At 45.6% G+C, this 19,968-nt stretch overlaps 1 protein-coding gene across 2 annotated transcripts; it reads left to right on the forward strand.

Annotated features, from left to right (window-relative positions):
- Positions 1-1,010: 1,010 nt before the first annotated feature.
- Positions 1,011-17,856, forward strand: LOC135242378 (troponin T, fast skeletal muscle isoforms-like). 2 transcript variants are annotated; one of them, XM_064313418.1, is made up of 12 exons: positions 1,011-1,154; positions 3,750-3,789; positions 4,270-4,283; positions 9,848-9,866; positions 10,457-10,502; positions 10,620-10,736; positions 11,181-11,258; positions 11,656-11,769; positions 12,082-12,191; positions 12,696-12,786; positions 13,653-13,693; positions 17,535-17,856. In XM_064313418.1, exons 2-12 carry the CDS (start codon positions 3,770-3,772, stop codon positions 17,569-17,571), a joined length of 687 nt encoding a protein of 228 aa, XP_064169488.1. In that variant the 5' UTR covers positions 1,011-1,154; positions 3,750-3,769; the 3' UTR covers positions 17,572-17,856. The 2 variants fall into 2 exon arrangements, with proteins under 2 accessions (XP_064169488.1, XP_064169487.1); XM_064313417.1 differs by lacking the exon at positions 13,653-13,693 and adding an exon at positions 14,920-14,960.
- The last annotated feature ends 2,112 nt before the right edge of the window (positions 17,857-19,968 follow it).

Genomic DNA, 19,968 nt, shown 5'->3' on the forward strand with positions numbered 1-19,968 from the left:
TTACATAGCACTTCATCACAGGCAATTTCCATTTTTTTTAAAATTCAGACTGAATAGGATTAGAATAGTATTTATTTTATAATAGGATTTTTTTAAAAGAAAATTAACCCATACTCTTCTTCCAGTTTAGAATGCCCAGTTTAATCGTTTTCAGGCTCATCAGCACCACCTGTTGCGTTAAAGCTGGAGAGCGCGGACAGGTGTGCGTTCCCCTCTGAGGAGCGCCATGTCCGCCGATGCCTCTACTCTGCAGGCCGCCAGCTGGGCTGCGCAGGCAGACTGTGTGTACCTGGCTGACCAGAGGGGGCGCTGGTTTGTGTTAAGGACCCATACATCCTGCCAACTGAAGTCCCTCCCTCAGAACTAGGAAACGCTATGTCCACTTATGAGTGCCCCTGGCTGCCCAGAGGGGGGTGCTTGTGTGTGTACATTCTGCCAGCTGAAGTCCCTCCCTAACGACTAGGAAACGCTATGGCCACTTATGAGTGCCCCAGCAGGGCTGCCGGCCACAGGCCCATTCGGGCCCTAGGGCAGAGCCTTAGCCAGGTGCGCCACTCAGCAACCCCAGCAGATTTAAAAGGAGTGTTTGTAATGTGAAGAGTGAACGCAAAGTGATGCAACGTAATGTTTACTGTGCGCTTGCGTTTAAGTCATTAGCATGAGCGTGTACCTGTGGATGGGGCTTAATCGCAGGCTACCAATCGCGTTCCCTAGGCTCGGACAGGCCTTCTGAAGCGGCCAGGTTCCCCTGGCAACGAGCGGGGCTAATCCCCTCTGACCCTCCACCTGCCGAAAACTCTTCCGTCGTTCCTTTCATCAGCACGGAGCCGCGGCAAATATAGAAACGTCCCGTCGGCTCCTCACCAAACTTGTGCCTCCACCGCCTCTCTCTCCGCCTCTCCTGCCGTTCCTCCATCTCCTTATTCAGCGCTGGACCTCCCGGCACCCCCCTCCAACCCCAACCTCCCCCACCCCCCACCCACCCAACCGGCTGCTGGCCAGCCCGCCTCCGACAGGCCCTCCAGCCAATGGGAGGCCTCGGGAGATCGAGTGTCACTATAACAGAAGGACTTAACTGGCCGCAGGTGGCGTGTGGAACGCTGCAGCAAGACTCCTCCGTCAGGGACGTCGCTTCGTTCAGCTCTTCCTCCGAGGTGAGAGAGAGAAAGAGAGAAAGAGTGGGAGAGAAAGGGAGTGAGAGAGCCGCTGCATGAGTGAGGAGTCTATAGGGGCTCAGGGGGGTGGACCCCGCCCCTCCCCTTAAAGAGTAAAGGCATTTGGCGGTTGTGCTTATTCAGAGCTACTTGCAAGTGTGTGCATATGGCGAAAGGCCGGGAGAAATGTGCTGGATGTCTACATCACTGGCGACGTTGTAGTTTGACATCCCGCAGCTCTGCTCTTGCTCAGGTAGCAGTGTGGAATCCTTGAACGGGGCAGGGTCCAGGTGTCAGGCGGTTTTGCCCCTGCAGCATAGAGAAGGAGAGGATGACTTGGGCCGTGCAGCACGTGTGGAGTTTCTGTTAGCTGATTGGTCAATAATAGCAGGTTTCTCTTTACCATTGGCTTGAGGGGGTGTGAGGTTCCCTTGAGTGATGTTGTATAGTAGCCTACTCTATGTCTGATAGTGCCGCTGTCATTGTGGCCTAACTGGACACGCCGTTCTCCGCCAGGTCCGTAATCACAGCCGCGCCGCGGTACCGTGATGCCAGAACTCCCCGCCTCGCGCCTTTTAACACCGGGATTTACAAATTCGCGACCTCAAGCTCTGCGCCTTGATGTCGAGCCAAGCCGCTGACTCGCGACGTCTTCGGAATCGGTCATAACGATCTTGAGAAATATATAATTGACCGGGAACAGGGCGGATACATGTGCAGTTATCCTGCGCGACCGTTCCTTTGCTTCCTCCCGGCTACGCGAGTTCAACCAATGCCATCTAGTGTACCATAGAACTGGAGAATGTAGAACTGGCGGTATCTGAGAATGGACCACCGTTCATCTCCACACTGCTGCTTATTATAACTCGTTTTCAGTTTCGTGTATTTATTTGAGCCCGTCAGTCCAGCTGTTCTGAATACGGCTTTACCGACAAGGCTGGAGAGACGCAGAAGATGTAAATGCAAAATGGAATTCATGATTACCAAGCAATTTATACAGAACGATATTGATGACTAAATAATCATTTAATGCAGTAGACCATAGAACAGAAATACATTAAGATAGGGGTTGTGATGTTCTCAAACATAAGACATTCAAAAATATATAGTTCGAGAGCACTCATACCGCAAGCCATGGAATAAATAATGAATTACAATGACTGATAGGCTGCCAACATGTGTAAACCCACCTGGTATACTTCTACGACCTCTTTCATTTTTTTTTAGAATGCAGTCACACAATTTGCTGATTACACATGACGAATACGAGCCTAGTTTATATGCATGCTTATTGCTATTAAGTAGTTTACTGTCAAGTATGTTACGTATTGCTCAGTCTGTTCATAGCCTTGTGTGTTAAGTAATTGACAGAGGGCTTTTTCCACCGATGAAAGCAAAAAAAATTGCCAGAAAGAAAAAAATCACTACCTGCTGTTTTCTGCGCGCGCTGTGACCAGATAAGGGAGTGGCACGAGAAATATGAAAGTTATTCCGAGGTTAAAAACTTGAGCCACGGGCCAAGTAATACGACCCCCAACTAATTCTGAAAGACGTCTACAGCTGTTTATGTTTGAATGCTTACAGCCTTACACGTCTTCGGTGGCCATTATACATTTATTTGGGAAATGGATCACAGTTGCCGCTGTAGGCACGCACCTTTGCCGTTTGGCGTTGGTTTGTCACAGAAAGTGTGGTTCGCAGTGAATGCTGCTCAGTTCAGCGTCAAATTAACTGTTACAGAGGACGTAAGGTCCCTATTGGACCTATGTGTACTCTGTTAGAGTTGAATTAACACTGTACATTTTATGTGTGACTTTATTAAAACAGAATGGGTGATAACTGTTTTCCCCCCGCTATAATCACATATGGCATTAAGCTCGTTAAGACCGAAATAATTAGACTGTGCGACCTAACCTTAAGGACGAGGGTCATGGACTTACACATCAATCTGGACTGGAGACTTCTCGTCTCATTTATCGTCCTTGGAGCAGAATTTCTCGCGTGTTAAGTTTCAGTCGACTTTCTGTATCTAATAATAAAACGATTCGTCCGCCTGAAGACTTGACTAAGCATATAGCTAATTATCATTTATTGTAGGCTCCACAGGTAAACAAACGAAAATACGCCTTATGCGTTTAATGCGTATCATTTTAAATATTATTTAATACCTATTAACAGATTATTTCTAATGGTGTTTTCTGCCTATTGGCCGTGGGTGTTTCGTTAGCATAATTTCGGAATAAAGGCTAATGGAACGGCGGTAGGGCGACAACGCTTTGAAGCATGCGTGTGTCCAAAACGTAGTCCAGAGGGTAAGCAGAAATCCCTCTTTAATGCTGGCAACTCAATCAAGGAGGGATCATCCGTCACAGCTACATTCCAAGAATGTGTCGTCATATCGATCACCTTCTTATTCTCGACTCCGTGTCACATTCGTTCGACACTGGCCTATCAGGTTGGTCTGGCAGAAAGGGAGGGCACATCCGCGCGGCTGTCAGCGGCTCCGCGGCTATAAATGCGGCGCGCGAGGTCGCGCGCACCGAGCTCAGCTGTGTCACTGAAGGCGCTTCTTCTCTTTCCTTCTCCAACCGCCAGGTGAAAACTCCAGAGTAACCATGTCTGACACAGAAGAAGTGTAAGTATTCGGTTTATTTATTTATTTTAATTCTCACGTTTATTCCGCCCCTTTAAATTAATTATATGAAGTCATAGTGGACAAGAACGTTATTGGTTATATTTTCTGAATCAGGGACCATGGATGGTATTTAGCTGCAATGTGGTAGACGTCCCCTATTTGAGACAACTATTTCCCTGTTTTTGAAAAAACACATTTTAGAATGTGTGCTTGTGTGTAGTATTATATTAAATGTATAAATAGTTGTTGTGATTATATGCAGGGGAAGGTCTCAAGATTGATACTGAACGCTGATATTCGTTTTTGTCTCGCGCCTGTAATTGATGTTGTATCATACGGTACTTACAGCAAATTAGTGCATCATGCGTTTCCGCTGCTAACAGTCAACTCTGCCGAAGTATAATTTAATAAATGTAACTAGATTAACAGGAACATCGTCCAAAGTATAAACTTAATTTTATCTTTTCATTTGTTTTTCAGTGAACACGTGGAGGGTAAGTTGTTTTTTAAATTATTGCTCAGGGTTATAAAAGATACATAATTATTATTACATTGTGTAGGTTTGGGGTTTAAGAGCGGTCTTCTGTCAACTCGGGTTATTTAGTTCAGTGTGTTTATGTGAAATGTAAAGGTAACGATGAGATTCTAATGCCTAGTAACAGGACCTAATATGGGTAACAGGACATACCCTGAACCTTATTCAGGTTACACTTCCTGAAATTAGTCTGGTGGGATTCAATCTAAGTATCTGACTGAAAACACAGTACATGTCCTGATATATATTTGTACTTAAAATAAATTTGTGTTATTAAGTGTGCGATGAAAGCTACATTTCAAATGTAGAGTAGGCAAAAAGCAGTCTGCATTACTAACATTACATTTATTTGCTACTATTACCCACAGTCAGTTCCGCAGCTGCATGGAAGGGAGCTTGCTAGTGTGCAGTACCGTCCTCCTACACTGAAAATTATCCTTACAGAACACTGGAGTTCTCTAACAGAACACTGGATTTCTTTAATGGAACACTGGAGTTCTGTAACAGAACACTGGATTTCTTTAACGGAACACTGGAGTTCTGTAACAGAACACTGGATTTCTTTAACGGAACACTGGAGTTCTGTAACAGAACACTGGATTTCTTTAACGGAACCCTGGAGTTCTGTAACAGAACACTGGATTTCTTTCCACAGTGCTGGAATACAGGAGGCCTCCATGTTCCCTGACAGTGGTGTGCTGAAAGCTTGATAAAATGTGTGTGTTTTTGAAACACAAACACATCCCTTTTCACCAGAATAGAAGGAAATTCACCAGTCTGGGAGGACTGTACGTGTGCTTATCATGAAGAGCTTCTTTTCAGCTCTTTTCTGTATTTAAAATGTCCACATTGGCGCAGAAATGCTTCATTTTTATTTGTTTGTTTGTCTTTTTCGGAAAATGAAGAAGTGGAAGAGGAAGGTAAACAAGGAAACCCCATAACTTTAATTCCATCCCTTTTTCTGTTCATCCCTACTCTATTTCTGTTCACCCGTACCCGTACTAATGTGTCGGCTGTTCGGCCCGTAATTCCCAGTGTGTTTTGGCATCTCCTCTGTACCCCCATGACACGTCAAGATAACCAGCGTCCTCCATTTTATCCCTCCCTCTCACTTGTCTTTTAATCACTCCATCAGTGTTTTCTGTGCAGGTGTGAAGGATTTATTTGTGGTCTGCACTGATCTTTGTGGAGCCGTGGAAAGCAATGTTTTTACAGTGTATCCACATTAGTTCATATGTTTCCAGATGGAAATAATATGTATGTGTCTGATACGTGTCACATACATGTGATATATGTATGTGTCTCATGCATGTAAACATGCCTGAACCATTTGCAGAAGTATTTCTTCGGCTTTTGGCACGTGACTGAATTTGGTCCTTCTTAATCCGTTTTACCCTTATTATTTCAATGGAGTCGATTGTTTGAATGTGCTGCCATCTAGTGGTGTGGAATGGTGCAGCAGTCAGATTGTTGGTTTGGCGTTCAGTCCATCTCTCTGCATCTTAACCAGCGTCCCTAATCTCCATAAGCTTCGAGAGCCAGGATGCGGGCAAAGCCTCAACCCCTTGCTCCATATTAGCATCATACGAGTGTACAGGACTCTGGTTTTTCCTCAGAAGAAACTACAGGCTACCCTATAGAGCTTTTTCAGAAGTATGCTGATGCCACTTACCGATGTGTTTGCTTTTAATTCAAGACAACTGGCCACTGTCTTTCGATATCCTGAGGATATGGTATACTTATAGCAGATTAACTATTAATCCTTTCTCTCAAAATGGCTGCCATACACAAACCAGTTGAGGGTTGTCTCTAGGCTGATTGAACGATTCCTAACCAATCAAATAATTTCTTGAAAAAATGTGATTAGACCACATAGCCTTTTTTTCCCGCAATCACATTTTTTATTACTTTTTTAAACCCTGGTATCTCCTGGGTCCATAAAAAATAACCATCCATTCTCCTCTTGCTCTTCTGTATCATCATTACTCATCTCTCTCTTTCCTCTTCATACTTTTTGCTTGCTGCATTACCTTTCTCTGAGGACCCCTTGTGGCCAGTTCTAGTATTTTTTTTCCTTTCAAAGTGAACTGTAAATCTTTCTTGCTCTAATGTGTCTCTTTTTTTCCTCCTGCACTCAATAACTCTCCGCTGCAATCCTTCCTTTGCCTGGGCCGCTTGCTGCATGTTGCATCGCTGAAGAGTCAGATGTAGCAGTGGCCCCTCTGGTGGGCCAAGAACCAGAACAGGAGGTAGAACCAGAACAAGAGGTAGAACCCGAACAAGAACTAGACGTAGAACCAGAGCAAGAGGCTGAACCAGATCAAGAGGTAGAACCCGAACAGGAGATAGAACCAGAACAAGAAATAGACGTAGAGCCAGAGCAAGAAGCTGAACCTGATCAGGAGGCAGAACCAGAGCAGGAGTTAGAACCCGAAGTAGAACCCGAGGTAGAACCCGAGGTAGAACCCGAGGTAGAACCAGAGGCAGAACCTGAGGAGGAGGTGCATGAGGAACGGCATGCAGCAGGTATGTGGTAGCATGGGCATTCCTTTATCCTACCCTCAACCTGGCAGTGCCACCGTGCCACTGCCACACAGATCGACTAAAATCAGCTCAAACATGTACTCCAGGTACCTCCTCTTCATAACTGGTCACTATGAAGAAATCTCCCCCCTCTCCTTCTCTCTCTATCTCTCTCTCTCTCTCTCTCCCACCCCCCTCTCTTTCTCTCTCTCTCTGTCCCTCCCTCTATCTCTTTCTCTCTTTCCTTCTCTCTCTCTCTACTCTTCTCTCTACTCTTTCTTTCTCTCCCTCTCTATCTCTCTCTCACTCGCTCTCTATATAAACATACATACATACAATTGGTATGGTATGGTAAAAAAAAAAACTAGTATCTCCAAAAAAGGCATCTCTGCAGGAAATGAGAATCCTCTTTTATGAATACATTGGACCAGTTCTGGTTACATGGTGCATGGTATGGTATTGAATAAGCATTATTAAGTCACAGTACACAACTTGCCAAACTCAGGAATGGAGATACAAGTTTTTTTTTTTGTTTGTTTTCCCCCTTGTTATGATGCTGACGATAGTGAGCATGTGTGCATCAGTAAATACACGCATCCCTGGAAGCAGAGCCCAAAGCCACAGCTGCTTGCTGGAGCACCGGCGCTTTGCTGTGGCTCAGGTGAGCAGGCCTTTGGGCCTCGCTCTCCGCAGTCACCCACACTTGTAACAGCACCCCCAGCCGTCACAGTGACAACGGCTGTGAGAGCGTCACAAATGTGGGGGATTCTGCCAATGGCTGCGTGCATTTTTAATAGCCTCGTGCTAATTTTATGTCAATACCGCGACGATTTGACTTAGATATTTTCTGGATCGTTTAAATTCAGAGAGACGAATGATGCTCTGCTATCTAAAGAGAAAGCAACCCTGTGTGCTGCACCAGTTCTGTTGTTCTACAGAACCAGTTATAGTTCTATAGTCCATATAGAACTATAGTTCTGTAGTCTTCGGCTGTAATTCAGGCGAAGACCACGGCGTTCTTTCTAACACTGAGCAGGTCAAACGGCCTTTTTGTGAAGATCTAAATCATGAGAGCAACTGCTTTTCCCCACAGGGTTTAGCCATTGTCTAATTCAAGGGTTTTTGTCCTCATTGTAAACCTTAAAAAGTAATCCTTTTGATTTGGCTGTAAGATATTCAGCATTTTTTAAGGTAATACATTTTAGTTCTTTCCAGTGCTTTTGTTTTGTTAGTTCATACCAGATGCATCATTTGAGATTATTAAAATATTTTGTTATCAAGGCATATATCCTTTATTTTAAGTGCATTGTCACAGGAAAATTTGTAAATGTTTGTGTATATTTCATTGGGTGGGGAATGCTGAACTGAATCATTGAATTATTCTCTGCTACCAGCTTTGCTCAGCCCTGCACCTGTAAACCCACTGTGACTTCATAACAAGCCACGGCACTTAAATGTGACGCTAGAATGTGTGTTTAAAAAGGCATTTCTTCAGCTTGCTTTCCAAAGGGAAACAGCAGAAGGTTTGAAATTCGGTTAATCAGACTGTGGGTTCCCTGGTCAGGGCTGAAACAGCACTAGCCCAGGGGTCCCCAAACTTTCTGCACCCCCCCCCCCCCAAACATACCGACTTTATGGTACAAAAAAATACATTTACTGGAACCCACCCCTTATTAAGATGCAGCTCAAACACAGAATGATGTGTTTTTTTTTTACACACATAGTACAGCCCAGCAGTGTGTCATGTGGCTGCTGTGAATGTGACCGTACGGGGGCGAGGTTTGGGGTCCGCTGCGCCGGCGCACTGTGCTGAGCAGGAAGCCTGTGAACGTGTCGCTAACGGTGTCTGTTCTGCTTTTGCTTTCGAACGCTCGCTGCATGCAGACGCCTATGAAGAGGAAGGTACGTCAAAGGAAATCAGTGTGCGCTGCCCCTGTGTCCTTCTGGTCTGAGGGGGGTGTGGGGGGGTGGGGGGGCGGGGGGGCAGTGGCTGTGACCTCACTTCCTGCTCGAGGGGCGGTGCCGACCTCACTTCCTTCCAGATCTGTTCCACCACGGAGCTCTGTCAGATTTGGCAGGCGCAAAAACAGAAAAAAAAAGTGTCAAAGTGTGAAAAAAGTGTAGAATAGAAAATAGATGGTGAGAGGATATTAATAGCAAACTCTGCTTCTTTGTGCAGGTGGGTGGGGTGGGGGGTGGGGAGCTTGGGGGGGTGGGGTGGGGGGGCTCCTCTTTTCTCATCTTCTTTTCTGCTTCTCTCTTTTGCATGATGCTCCAGTTGATGAGGAAGAACAAGGTGGTTTGTTTAGATTTTCTTTAAAACAAAAAAAGGAAAATCTAAACTTTCTGAGTGCATTTTTGTTTGTGGCTTAAGCCAAAAAGAGCATAAAAAAGAGGAAATAGTCAATTCAGAGTGGCCATTTTGTTTTTCTTGCCAAATACGAGGGTGGTTTTTTGCTCTTTTTTTTGTTTTCTTGTGAAATTGAAAACTGATATTCCAAGCGGTTCGTGCGATATTAGTTGGCATCGCAGGTCTCAGCAGCGATTATAGTGCTTCTTCGTGCTCAGGTGTCTCCATGGAGATCTACAGTTTAAAAAAAAAACTTTTTACAAAATGGGTGGCTGAGTTCTATGTGTGTTAACGAATTAAACTAGAACAGAACCCAGTTTATGAAGATCAGTATTCTTCCGATGCCTGTGACCCATTATTTTTTCAGCCACATTTCAGGATTTGGTTTTCTCGACTAATATGCAATTAATATGTAATACGCCGGGTTGTGATGTGATGTGTATTATTTCCTAAATGAGTGAAAAGAATTCCTTTGCAATGTACAATATAACAATATTTAAGATACTACTAAAATAATTTAATACCAGAAATTCCTTACAATTACCACATAACAGTGTGGAATGTTGCGTGAAAACCTCAGTGCTGTATTTATGGTTTTCTAACTCTGTGAAATGTGCCTCTTCCTTTGTGTCGTATGTCCACTTGAACAGAGGAGAAGCCAAAGTTCAAGTAAGTGGTCAGTTCCATCTAACACTGACACAGTTTTAAAGAGATCATGTACTTGAGGTGCTGTGCACCTTTATGTTTATGACTCTCAAAAACACTGAGATCTTCTTTTTGCAGGGCGGAATTCATTACTGACTTTAATATATCTGATATATGCTCTTAATTATTTAATCTGCCAAACTGTTTATTTGATCTGACATTTTAGATTTATATTTATGCATAAACGAACAAAAATCTACTGCAGATTGCTTTTGTATCTCTATATAAAATGTTTAATTTAAGTCTTAATCTATGAGTGAACCGGTGTTTGTATTTAAAGATATTTAGCTAATTGAGTCGGAGTATCTGGTGGAAAAAAAACCTGAACAGAAACTCCCTCTATGGAGGCAAATACCATCCCTGCTTTAAAATGTGCAAACAAAAATCCTTATTAGACCCAAATAAAGCAAAACATTACTAGATCTGTCATAGGTCAAACATGACCATACAATCCCCTTTCAAAATGTGGTGCTGGAATGAATGATGTTACATGAACTATAATAATAATAATAATAATAATAGCATTAATAATAGTAACTGTGAACTCTTCCCAGGCCTTCTGCACCCAAGATTCCTGAGGGGGATAAGGTGGATTTCGACGTGAGTAAATCCCACAAACCGCTTAGTCACATGCGTCCTCCGTCTTAATCAGAGCCTCGGACGACTGTCCCGCCATCAGCGGTCCTGACCTTTGACCCGCGTCTCTCCGTCTCACAGGACATCCAGAAGAAGCGTCAGAACAAGGATCTGGCTGAGCTGCAGGGTCTCATCGACAGCCACTTCGAGCAGAGGAAGAAGGAGGAGGAGGACATCATCGCCCTCAAGACCAGGATTGTGAGGGGCCCATTTCTGACAGCACTTACATTTGCACTTTTTAAAATTTAGCCGATGTCCTTATCCAGAGTAATAAATCAGGGTGCAATACAAGGATAGATAGGTGCCTTAGAGACAAGAGCTTACTGCAGCACAATAGAATAACAACAAACAAAAAACAAATGGTGATACCAGTTCATGGTAAAATAAATAGAACATTCCATAACAAAGTTGGGCTCAATCCCATTTCAATCCTGAATTGAACTGAAATTAATTAATTGTAATGTGCCCATAATGTTCTATGAATTATGTTCAATTAATTAATTGAATTAATTGGACTGAAATGGAATTGACTCCCTACTGTGCTCGTGACTATGGCGAATGAGAAAGGCTGTGATGTCTCTGCTGCCCTCCGGTGGCCCGGGGATGTAAACGCGGCCTGGTTGTCTGTGCGCCTCTCTGCAGGAGAAGCGCAGGGCGGAGAGAGCGGAGCAGCAGAGGATCCGATCGGAGAAGGACAAGGAGCGCCAGGCCAGACGCGAGGTGGGCGTGCGGCGCGCGGGGGGGGGGGGGGGGGGGTCCCCTTACGCTCCGTAGGGTTGCCAAACGCCCGGTTTTCGACCAGAATGTCCGGTTTTCAAATGAGTTGAACACGTCTGGATTGTTGTGCCGACCGGATGCCTGGGCTTAGTAACTGATGGGAAAAATATACCATTAGTTTGCCTTCGCCATGGGGTTCAAACCCCCTAGCCCCCCCGTTCACCATGGGGTTCCTATTAAACTTGCAGTGGTGCACGCTGTCCAGTTTGGACAAATCCAAAAACTGCCAACCCTACCACTCCCCTCCCCCACCCCCACCCCCACCCCCACCCCCACTCCCACTCCCACTCCCACTGTGGACAGAAACGCTGACACTTTTGCTCTGACCCCCTCCCCACAGGAAGAGAGACTGAGGAAGGAGGAGGCTGATGCCAAGAGGAAAGCAGATGATGACGCCAAGAAGAAGTCTGCCCTGTCCAGCATGGGCTCCAATTACAGCAGCTACTTACAGAAGGTGACGTGACCACGCCCACAGAAAGCTCTGGCCAATCACAGATTAGAAACCTCGGTCACCTGACCAGGCTTCACAACCACTGAATAAACGAATAGTGCCCTCAATAAATTTTTGAGGGCACTACATAGCCAGGGGTCCTCAATTTTAGGTGTGTGACTGCTTGCTTGAAACCATAGCCTGCACCCGCATTGGCCCTCTCTGGAGGACCCATGAACTATGCTGCACAGCTCACACTGCTTGATAGTAAAAGGCACTATATAAGGCACTGTAAAAATAAAACTTAACCTCTCCCCCTTGCTGTGGTGCACACAGGCCGACCAGAAGAGAGGAAAGAAACAGACTGAGAGAGAAAAGAAGAAGAAGATCCTCGCAGAAAGACGCAAGCCCCTGAACATCGACCATCTGAGCGAGGACAAGCTGAGGTGACTGGCCTGTGAAAATAGACCAATGAGGGATCTCTGGATAGCAGGGTTGGCTACCACTGGTCTACATCCTAGCGAATCAGCAGTGGGGATCGTGGATGAATGTGGCTGTGGCAGCAGATAATTGGACGTTCCAAATTAGGGTGGGAATTGGACATGTACCATGACACGTTGGGTGCCAAATTTTTTATTTATTTTTAAGTATAGTCACATTCATCTACACAACACTACTGCAGATCCTAAACTTATTTGTCCCCTTAAACACCCTTCAGTGTTCAGCAGTAACTCATTACATTACATTAAATTACATTGCATTGCAGGCATTTAGCAGACGCTCTTATCCAGAGCGACTTACACAACTTTTTGTGAGGTGGAGGTGAACTCTCTTGTCTTTCTGAATGGACTGTCTGGGTGTGAAGGGTAGAGGGGAGGGGAAGGAGGCAGGCTGGGGCTTGGTGTTTTCTCCACTGAATTATGGGAGGTATTTTTGTTCCTGTGCTCCAGGGAAAAGGCTAAGGAGCTTTGGGAATGGATGAAGACCCTGGAATCGGAGAAGTATGACCACATGGAGAAGCTGAAGAGGCAGAAATATGAGGTGAGTAACACCTGCTCTTGGGGGACATTGACCATAGAGGGGAAGCTTTACCATAGAATGGAAGCTATACCATAGAACGCCAGCTTTTCTTACCCTACTGTAACACTGGTGTGAGGTGAAAAATGTGGAGCTTTCTTCTCCCTTTCTTTCTAGCAAATTCTCTCCTTATTATCACCTCAGACATTTAAAGAGAACAGTCCAAAGACATGCAGATTAGGTTAAATTGTCCCTAGGTGTGAGTGTGTGAGTGAATGGTGTGTGTGCCCTGCGATGGATTGAGAGACCTGTCTATGATGTAGTTCTGCCTCTCGCCCAGTGCATGCTGGGATAGGCTCCAGCACACCCCCCCATGACCCTGACCAAGAATAAGCGGATTAGATAATGGATGGATGGACAATATAGTTTTCCTTCTGTGGTGACACAATGATGGCACCTTTAAACCTCAGTGCCTTTATCAGGGGCAGAGAACACCTGTGCACCTGACTGCAAGAGATGACTTCCCAAGTGTCCGTAACCGTAGTGGTTAAAGCATTCATAAATTCCACCCTCAAAAAGATCAGACGCACCATGAGCTTTCTATGGAAGTTTCAGCGTAGGAGTTCCAGCACGTCTGTAGGGCAGTACGCTTCACTCAGGAACAGGACGGAACCGACACGTTGTTCTAAATCAGCCATTTTGTTTTAACGCAGTCAGGTGCGTTATCCCGGGCAGGTTAGAGAGCTAAGAGCGCTCGGGTGGAGTGGGCTGAAGGTTCGAAGGGCGAGGATATTTTCGCGACGCTCTCGGCGTTGAGGTCACCGTCCCGGCAGACCGTTAGGCGACGCGCCCGGGTCAGATCTGAAATGCAGCTCTGCTTTGATCTCCAGGTTACCACACTGCGTAAGCGGGTGGAGGAGCTGAGTAAATTGTAAGTAAATTTTGGGGGCCGAGAGGCCGCGGGGCTCCGCCCTGCTAGCGCATGGTCTGACCGCATGGGAATTTCGGAGGGAGGCTCTGGAAATCAGGCAGCAGGTCAGCGTCAGCTGAGAGGTCAAAGGTCAAAGGTCACAGACTCTGGAGGATGGAGCTAACTGCTGACCGCGCTATTCTCTGAGTGGTAAATCAGAATTAAGGCTCTCTGCCTGTGCCTCGCACACACACGCGCTCACACACGCACACACAAACATGCACACGCGCTCACACATGCACACACACACGCACACACAAACACGCACACACACACGCGCACGCACGCACACACACACACACGCACACATGCACGTGCATGCAGATACAAAAATATAACAGACAGATTAAATATTTTCAGCATTAAACTGAACTGAAAACATTTTTTAAAGAAGTTTTGAGCAACTTTTATAGAGCATACCCCAGATGCCCTAGGCAACAGCCCTTGTCGCACATGCCTACACCAATAGTCAAATTTCACTTTGACTCACATTTAAATAACACATGCAAGTGTCAATTACCTTCTACTAAAAAAAAAAAAAAACATCTTAAAGGAGTATAGCGATCACCGCTATCAATGAAACACATTTCATTTGCATTAAAAGAAGTCATTCTTGCGTTTATTTGTATGTCGAAGTGACACATGACTCAGTCATGGTCTGTGGCAGGGCACATGTAGCTAAATGCCCCGGATACAGACAACATTTCAGTGGGACAAAGCAGACATGCAATCTCGGAATTGCAGTTATTTCAGGTGTTTACACCTGTACAGGAGACGATGGCCCACGGTGGCAGGTAAGTCACTGTTCCTAGGCAACCTGAGGACCCCACCCAGGTGTTGGACCACCTCACCTGTCGAGCCGGGAGTCTGAACATCAACACGCACCCCAACGAACTTAACGCACATTCTCTTCAGCCAATCAAACGCAGCAATCTGGTAATATATACCGGAATTCCATCATAGAGATGGAGTGTCAAATGTGACTGGATGTGTTTCTGGGAAGGGTGCGTGTTTTTGGCTTGCCCCACCCCCCACCCCTCCAACCCCACCCCCGAAAGGCGCCACCCTCACCCCCCCCCCCCCCCCACCCACAGCGGAGAAGGGTTCTCTTCTCACAGGTGAAGCCCTGCTCGTGTCCCGTTCTCTGTTAAACACACCTGCCTGTGTGTCTGATGTGTTGTCTCCAGGTCATCTCTCTCAGAAACCGCATTGATGAGCTGCAGAAACAGTAAGTACCGGCCGCCCACGCCACGCCACACCCCCCCCGCCCCCGCCCCCGCCCGCTTAGCACCATGTCCGCATTTCCGGAAGGCAGGGTCTTGTCCCACCCCCCTCAGAAATGCATTTAACTCATCCTCCTGCCTAACGCTGTCCAAGTTTAACCAGTAAAACACTTCGCTTCTTTATAAGTATGGTAAGTTCTGTCACATTCAAGCAGCCCTGACAAAAATGTCCCAGAAACACTGGAGGATAGAGCTTACCCAAGCTTTCCCCAGAGGTTTGACGGGATATTCTTGCGCAAGGGGGCATCGCAATGTGAGACAGAACGTACAGCAAGCAAAAACAACACCGTCCCATCGCTCATTAAGCAAACCCGCCATCCAACCCCTAACACCATGTAGGGCAGGGGGTGCCCAGTCCCGATCCTGGAGATCTGCCATCCTGGAGGTGTTCATTTTCAACACTTACAAAGCCACACCTGAGTCTACCAATTAGCAGCCTCGACGAGATCTCTAGCTGCTGAATGAGGTGTGGCTTTGTTGGGGTTGGGAGTGAAAACCTACAGGACGGTAGGTCTCCGGGAGCAGGATTAGGCAGTGCTGATGTACAGTAAGGCGCGATGCACTGCTGTTGAAGGCCCGGACTCTGACCCCCCGGTCTCGTCCCTCGCTTCCTCATCCTGTCATTTTCGGGAGTGAGAAACTCCACGTCCTGTGTTTGCTGTCCCGTCTCACGTCGCAGCGTCCTGTGCGTCCTTTCTTTCGAGAACGACAAGTTTTTTGCGAAAGTCGCACGCCTGGCTCAGGGGGCATGCTTAGGTCTGAAGGTTTCATCCTTACGTTTTAGCGCTGAGCAGTCGCTAAAATCCAGAGTGATTTACGCAGATTACGTTTGTTACATGCATCTCACTTAAACAGCTGGTTATATTTGCTGAAGAAATTCAGATTAAGTAACTTAAGCGCAAAGGCTGTGTCCCTCCTGGGAATCAAACCGGCAACCTCCACATCCAGTTTCCTAACCATTATGATACATAGCTGCCCCCCCCCCCCCCGATTTTGCGTCTGATTTTTTTTCTTCCATCAATCAAATATCCATTTGAAATGGATTTTACACATTTTCCTCTAATTTGGAATCACCTTTGGATTCATCGAGAAGTCACAGGGACCACAGCTATCGACTGTTTACACCTTACACTCCACACAGTGCTACAGGAGAGCCGGTGCCTGTTTTACACCCAGCAGTACTGTACCACAGTACTGCAGAAAGTCTAAAGCCAGTCGGGTGAAGAGGTTCACTTCTCACTTGGTAACCTCTGATCACCTGATGTTTTTCGCAGTCGACCACAGCTTTATAAAATTTTCACACTCAGGCAACAACAAGCCCTTCCGGGGCAGGGAAGGATTCTGGCGCACAGCGTTTAGCGAGCTCAGCGGGCGTGTGTACTTCTGTCCGTCCTCCGTCTGGCTTCCTTAGCGTGTTCGTTTAACGCGTATGTTTGTGCGATCGCTTGCACACCAGCAGGGCTGATGAGCCGATAAACACACACACAGACAGGCGTGTGTGCGTGGAGCTTTCCTTCCAGGAAGGAGAAGGAAAAAAAAAAAGCGAAAATGTCCCATGAATCTCCATGACCTGGGATCAAAGTCCACGGTCCATGGCGGATCCATGGACTGGTGTGTTTCTAACGCTCACGTGTGTAGAAGACGACGGTAAGCAGCGCATGGTGTGACCGGAAGAGGCAGCATCTTCTCTTCCCGTGCCGTTTTACAGCTGTTTCATGTGCATATACATGTATGTATTTATGTATGTGTACCCATATGTACGTGTGTGCAGTGTCTGTTCGTACCTCCGTTACTTTAGACCTCATCGTTCACGCTAGGAGGAAATTCGTTGTTCGGCTTCACATTTACGACATAGACACATTAAAAACATAAACAATCACAGTTCACATCTAAATCTCATTCAGCATTCTGACATCCAGATGCCAAGACAAAAAAAAAAATTATACATGCATAAGAAATGACAGGCTGCCCCAAGAGTCCAGGATTCAGCGCTATAAATAACACCTAAAAACTTACTGGACTTTTGAAGATATTATTGCCCATATTTCTGTAGTCAGAGGACCTGGTGTGTAAAACCAAGTTCAATAGAGTGCATATCCCTCGGTCTCATCACTTAGTCTCCTGTCAATCACATAGGTGCTCACACCCACATTAAGCTCAGTGGGGACTGACCCCGCCCCAAACATGTCTACGTCACAGCACGTGAATTAAGCTTGCTGTTGTAGCTAACACTGGCTGACGTTCCAAGCTGTCAAACAGATAACATTCACTAAATCACATCGGGGCTGGCCCTATACAGATAAACATTGGATGTTGTGAGTTGCCCTCATGGAAATGGACTTTATTGTTCAATAGGCATAATTACAAATAGTTCAGATATTCTTTGAGACAGACGTATGAAGGGGTCCACGCCTTGACAGGTATTAGAGCATAAATTGTCTAGTCCCATGTGCGTGTGCGATTTAAGAAGCGCGGAAGCACTCACGTGGGTGGATACTTGCGTTCCTGCCGTATTACAGCAGCAAGAAGGGAGCCGCCGCCCGCCGCAGAAAGTAGAGCGTCCCCTTCCCGGGAAGGGCCCTCTCCTGCGCGCCCGCGCCCTGCAGCTTGGAGCCACGAGCCCTCCCCCTGGAGAAACCCGCTTCTCACCGCAACTCGGATCGCACAAGGAGCCACGGCATGGAAACGGCTCGCGCTGGATGACTCACCATCCGTCGGGTGTCGCGTGGAGCCCAACAGAACCGCTTATCGCTGTTGCCGTAGATGTAGCCACCAACGCGCCTTCTCACCTTGGACTGTTTGGTTCTCGTTACTTTTTTGTAAATAAAGCGTGACACTTCACTGGTCTCTTCGTCTGTTACTTTACGCACTTAAAGAAAACGTTAACTTCTTAATCATGTGTATTAAATTTCATACCAGTAGGCTTTTTCTTGGATATGAATGATAAATAGGCTATATACATAATTGACTTATCACTATCTGTGTTTGAATGCAATCCAGGTTTTAATTATTTACAATGTCACAGTATGATGGAGATTTTAAAAAATTAAATATGCTTATGCTTTTAAAAAATCACCATAATCAAATCATCCCATCTCCATGATTCGCCCATAATTGGAATCCCAATTCTAAATTTGGCTCAAACTCTAAGCTGCAATAGCTACGCTTCCTCCGTAGGGGGAGGGTGCCGACGTGCACGTGCATCCTCCACAGCAAAGGTCAGGGGCGACTTTGACAGTCTAATGAAACCTATCGAGCCACCCGCGAAAAAGCGACCGAGGCGAATGAATCAGAAGTGCATGGACACGCGCACAGTTTATCCGCTGAGTTGTGCGAAAGCACAGCGGAACCTCCGGGCCTCAGCCAGCACACCGCACGGTCAGAGTTCAATGAGACGTTCGGTCGGGGGTCACTATCGAGGATGCACAGGTAATGTTACACGCTGAGGTGGACATGTCTATCATTTCATGCCGTCGAAGGGCGTATACCTTTATGTAACCCAAAATCAAACCATAGTCCTGTATTACGGGTACTGCTTTAGCGCTTTATTGTTCTTCTAAAACGCTCGGAAGTAACTGTATTCGCCGGGTAAAGGCAATCGGAATTTCTCTGTTGTCATATAGGCTAGAACTGGACTAAATGTTGATATCCCCATAACTTAACCTTAAGGTGTATGCGCATATTTCTGTGGGTTATTTCAAGGACAGACTCGCAGAAAGAAATGAAGCGGTGACGCAGCTGTGATGAGAAAACAGGACCCATCCCTAACAAACCAAATTCGGATAGCCTAATAAAATAAAAAAATGCGACGACATGACGCCAGTCTTGATGCAACTTTGTCGATAACACGAACGCTTAGCAACAACAACAGCATTGTTGTGGCTTTTAATGTGGCGAGGTGACTGGGAATCGTAGCGTAGACTATTACTAGACAGCTGTATCGTAGGCCTACGGGAAGACTGAATTTCTGACCAAGTCAGCATCCCGGTGGTCAGGGGGGGGTTTAGGTTTGATTTCAAGTTCCGATTTTATCTTGACACGCCACCCATGTTGTGCAATGTGTAGATACTTACGCGATGTTCTTTAAAAAAGTGTAAAAAGCGTTTTTATTCCGGGATCATGGTGTGGCCTGCTTCCCACAGAATGTTCCTTGCAATCTTGATCAGGTTTTGCGGTATTTGACCTCACCACTGGGTGACGCTATAGGTGGTTCTCGGTTAATGTCATTTTCAGAGTTCAGTTCTGGGATTCCTGTTTATAAAGAAACCGGTCGGGTATTGGCGTATTGTTCCTTTTTTGTGTATCTCTGCTCGACCGTCTGAATTCAGTCGTCAGATTAAACGTTTGAACGATTTCTGTGGGCTTTAACAGTATAAATACTACATGCGTTTCAACGATAGACAGGTTTTGTTTGAAGACCTTAGTTAAACAATCCAGGACCTCGTTGACGGAAAATTAAATTTCTAAATATAATAAATCGTAATTCAAATGCACAACCCGTGGCCGGCCTACCGCTGACAAATTAACTTACTGTGGTTGCCTGTGATCGCCAATATATAGCCTAATATTTAGTAAAAGGGCAATTTATCTTTATTCCCGGAGGCTGATAAATAATGCAAATGAAACAAGACAATAATTATTAAATTATTGTTTTAGTTGTAATCATCGTTAACAATTAATAATATTATATAATATTATAATAAATATATTCGTTTTTAGTGTAAGCTGCACTGGTAGTAAACTTTACTTAAGACAAAATATTCAATTCGGTAAACCAATCATATCTGTAAAGAAAAAAAAACAATGAGAAAAGTGAGTCTACTTTTGAAAAGGAGCAGTCTAGTAAATTGGTTAAGTTGATTATTGTAATTTTCAAAAGTATAAAGTTTGTGTGTGTGTCTGTGTATATATGTAACGTGCTGTATACAGCTGATATATATATAAAACACAAAC

This window comes from Anguilla rostrata, chromosome 16 (genome assembly GCF_018555375.3).
Source record: "Anguilla rostrata isolate EN2019 chromosome 16, ASM1855537v3, whole genome shotgun sequence".
Classification (NCBI taxonomy): domain Eukaryota; kingdom Metazoa; phylum Chordata; class Actinopteri; order Anguilliformes; family Anguillidae; genus Anguilla; species Anguilla rostrata.